The following is a 3,277-nucleotide window of genomic DNA, read 5'->3' on the forward strand; positions in this document are numbered from 1 at the left end:
TTGTCACTAATTTAGTTTTTCTGTAGACAAGGAAACATCGTGAACTAATATATTAGATAAGGGTAGAAAGTGACTGCCTGTCAAAAATTATTGTTTGAGAAATGCTGTCTGGAAATGTAACTATCTTCAGAGGGATCTCGTTTGACGTTGACGTTTAATAAAATAAATAGGTTAGTAAAATAGTAAATAATGTCAAATAATTGAAACAAAACTAATCAACTAATGTAAAATGGTTATTTACGGTATTTATATTGTATCAAAGTCTGGGGGTTTAATTTTTAATTACGACAATGTTGTCCCAAAAATCGAATCGGAAAGAAAGTTTACTTACCCCTTAGATATCAAGTTACGTTCTGAAAACAAAAAAATTATTGTGGAATTTGGTCAAAAAGATGGGATTCAAGGTAGCATTTCAACTCTAGAGTACTAATATGATTTGAATATTCTTTAATACTAATACATTGTAAAATTTGCATTAATTAAAACACATTTTAAAAACTAAAATTTATATTCTCACAGTAGTTAATAAAATTACAGTATTTATATTAAGGTCTGCATAAATATTATTACCTTCTAAGAAAATAAGCATACTGGACAGCAGTTGTTGTGTAGTTTGTGTACACAAAAGTTTGATGTCATTCTTCTAAAGTCTAAAGGATGTCACTACATTGCACTATTAATTTGTATGAGACTTGATTCCAACATCTAACTGCAATTGCTGTCCAGCACAACGTCAGTTGCTAATAATTATACAAATTAATAGTAAAGTAAAGACGTCTGCCATGGTGACAACTGTAACTGCTGTCTGCAGTTATTGTCGGAATCGTACCTTTAGACAGCTAGGGCAGAAATAGCATACTGTCATATTTCTTTCCTTAGGATTATCTGGTTGAGGATCTGATTGTATATTACAATATTATTACTGCGATATTGTTAAAGAATAAGGCTATAACATGTTAAAACATCACTTAAATCCCAAACAGGTTTAGGAGATTAGAGACATTAAAAATGACCAATTTTTAACGTAGTGCATTAATTTCTTAGAGAAGTGTATTTGGAGAATGAATCGCAATGCATAACAATCTTTATGCTGTACCTAGACGGCGACGGCGTATGTTACTACTGTTAACACTAAAGCTTCATAATGTTTACGACTGGATACCTAATCTGCACACTTCCTCACAAAATTTATCTGACATTTATGCAACAACGTTTAAGGTATGATTCCGAAAGTGGCTGCAGACTGCAGACCCCAAACCGCAGACTGCAGCGACAGTGTCGTCTGCGGTCAGACCAATTCCGAGCAGAACTGCACTGCATCTACATAATAGCGACAACAGCATTATACGATGGGAATTTATAATAGTATAATATTAAAAGTCGTATAAGTATGATGTCAGACGCAATGAACAACGATGAATTAATAGGTTTGTTCTAGCACCAGTTTCAAACGGTTTGAAACCATCAGCGAATAGTGGACCAGCGCGAGTACAGGGGATAGCACTGGTGACTGTATTATGTTCTCCCACTGACCAACTGTTTGCTGACGGTTTTTTATTTATTTATTTATTCACGGGCAAGCCCTATTCCGATATATTCCGGTTTCTGACTAGTTTGACTGTTTGCTAGAACAAACCTATGTTATATCTTTTGATGGAAGAAGATGACGACAATCTTTTACTTTTGCATTATAAAAGAAAAAGGAAGTCAACTAGGTCTCTATTTAAAAATAGACAATTTGAAGGAAGCTTGCGTGGTAAATAACTGAATATTTTGCTACACAATTAATTAATTGCTCTTCTTATTCATTTGAAATACTCATTTTCACAAGAAATTCAATTCTTTTCACTTTTCAGTCAATTTGGAATCAGCAAAAATACGGATTGTCGCTCTGCGGTCGGCAACACTACTGGTTCTGGTGCAGTACTGCGATCTGCGGTGGCGACGTTCTGCGTGTGGCGGCAACAGTGCCGCTCTACTCGACATACAGCTCATAAGACACCATATGAACCAGTAGGTCTGTCGATGCAGTCTGCGGTTTGCAGTTTGCGGTCTTGTTCGGAATCGTCCCTTTACTCTAGTAGTAAAGAGAAAGCTACTGTGGAACCCAAGTTCGTGGATTTTCCTTGTTGAGAAATTTAGCAGAAAATATTTAGATGTCAAATATTTTACGAGTATTAGTATTCTAGGGTTAACTAACCATAATATCTGATTATTTATCGATTTATTTTAGTTGGCCATGTATTAAATTCAGTAAATGGTATACCAGTTACTGGACTACAAATGGATAATGGTGTTAATGCTTTAGAATTCATTGAGAAGGAAGAAAACTATCCTGTTACTCTACAATTCGCTAGACCTAAAATGACAACCAATGAAAAGATATTTTTAGCAAGTATGTTTTATCCTCTCTTTGCAATAGCCAGTCAACTCAGCCCAGAACAGAAGTCCTCTGGTATCGAAGTTCTTGAAGCTGACACATTCCGATTAAACTGTTTTCAAACCTTAACTGGTGTTAAACTAATGATTATCTCAGATAGAACTCAGACTGGAGTTGATGTTTTACTTAGACGAATATATGAATTATATGCAGATTATGCTCTAAAAAATCCCTTCTACTCTTTAGAGATGCCCATAAGATGTGAACTCTTTGATGTTAACTTAAAAAGTTTGTTAGAGCAAATAGAAAAAGGTGTAAATAATATATAAGTATAAACAATGTTTTTTTGTTTTTATTCCAAATAAGTATAGATTCTCTTAAAACAATTTTCCCAACTTTAACTTCCTCATCTGTAAAAACAAAGACATTTTTTATTATAATAAATATAATATATTTAACATGAAGAAAAGTATCCATATTTCTCAAATGTGGTGTCGAGGTAACGAAGTACAAAAAACTAGAAGAAGTACGACAAAAATTTAATAATAATATATTTAATTTTATAATTTTTTTAAGCATTTTTTATGAATATCTATTTACTTATGAAGCAGCAAAGCCCAATTACAATTTATTTAAATTTTTACATTACAATTACAGAACATGAGTATTAATAACAATCAAATTAAATAACAATCACAGAATATGGGTAATATTTATTTGTTTATTAAGCTCAACAGGCCATGTAGGCCTATAGGGCTAAAATGTTTACATTTTTGATCACATGTTATTTTAGTCTTATAAATTTTATTTAATTACACTTCAGTCTTTTTATACACTCCTTCACTACCTCCCTCCATCTCCTTCTGTCCAATGCAAATAGTTCCTTCCATCTCTCAA

At 32.9% G+C, this 3,277-nt stretch overlaps 1 protein-coding gene across 1 annotated transcript; it reads left to right on the forward strand.

Annotated features, from left to right (window-relative positions):
- The first annotated feature begins 160 nt into the window (after nucleotides 1-160).
- On the forward strand, nucleotides 161-2,719 carry LOC114343912 (trafficking protein particle complex subunit 4). Its single transcript, XM_028294755.2, has 2 exons — nucleotides 161-404; nucleotides 2,234-2,719. The coding sequence occupies exons 1-2, from the start codon at nucleotides 230-232 to the stop codon at nucleotides 2,707-2,709; spliced, it is 651 nt and encodes a 216-aa protein (XP_028150556.1). The 5' UTR covers nucleotides 161-229; the 3' UTR covers nucleotides 2,710-2,719.
- Nucleotides 2,720-3,277: the final 558 nt, after the last annotated feature.

The sequence above is a fragment of the Diabrotica virgifera genome, chromosome 6 (genome assembly GCF_917563875.1).
Source record: "Diabrotica virgifera virgifera chromosome 6, PGI_DIABVI_V3a".
NCBI classification, from domain to species: domain Eukaryota; kingdom Metazoa; phylum Arthropoda; class Insecta; order Coleoptera; family Chrysomelidae; genus Diabrotica; species Diabrotica virgifera.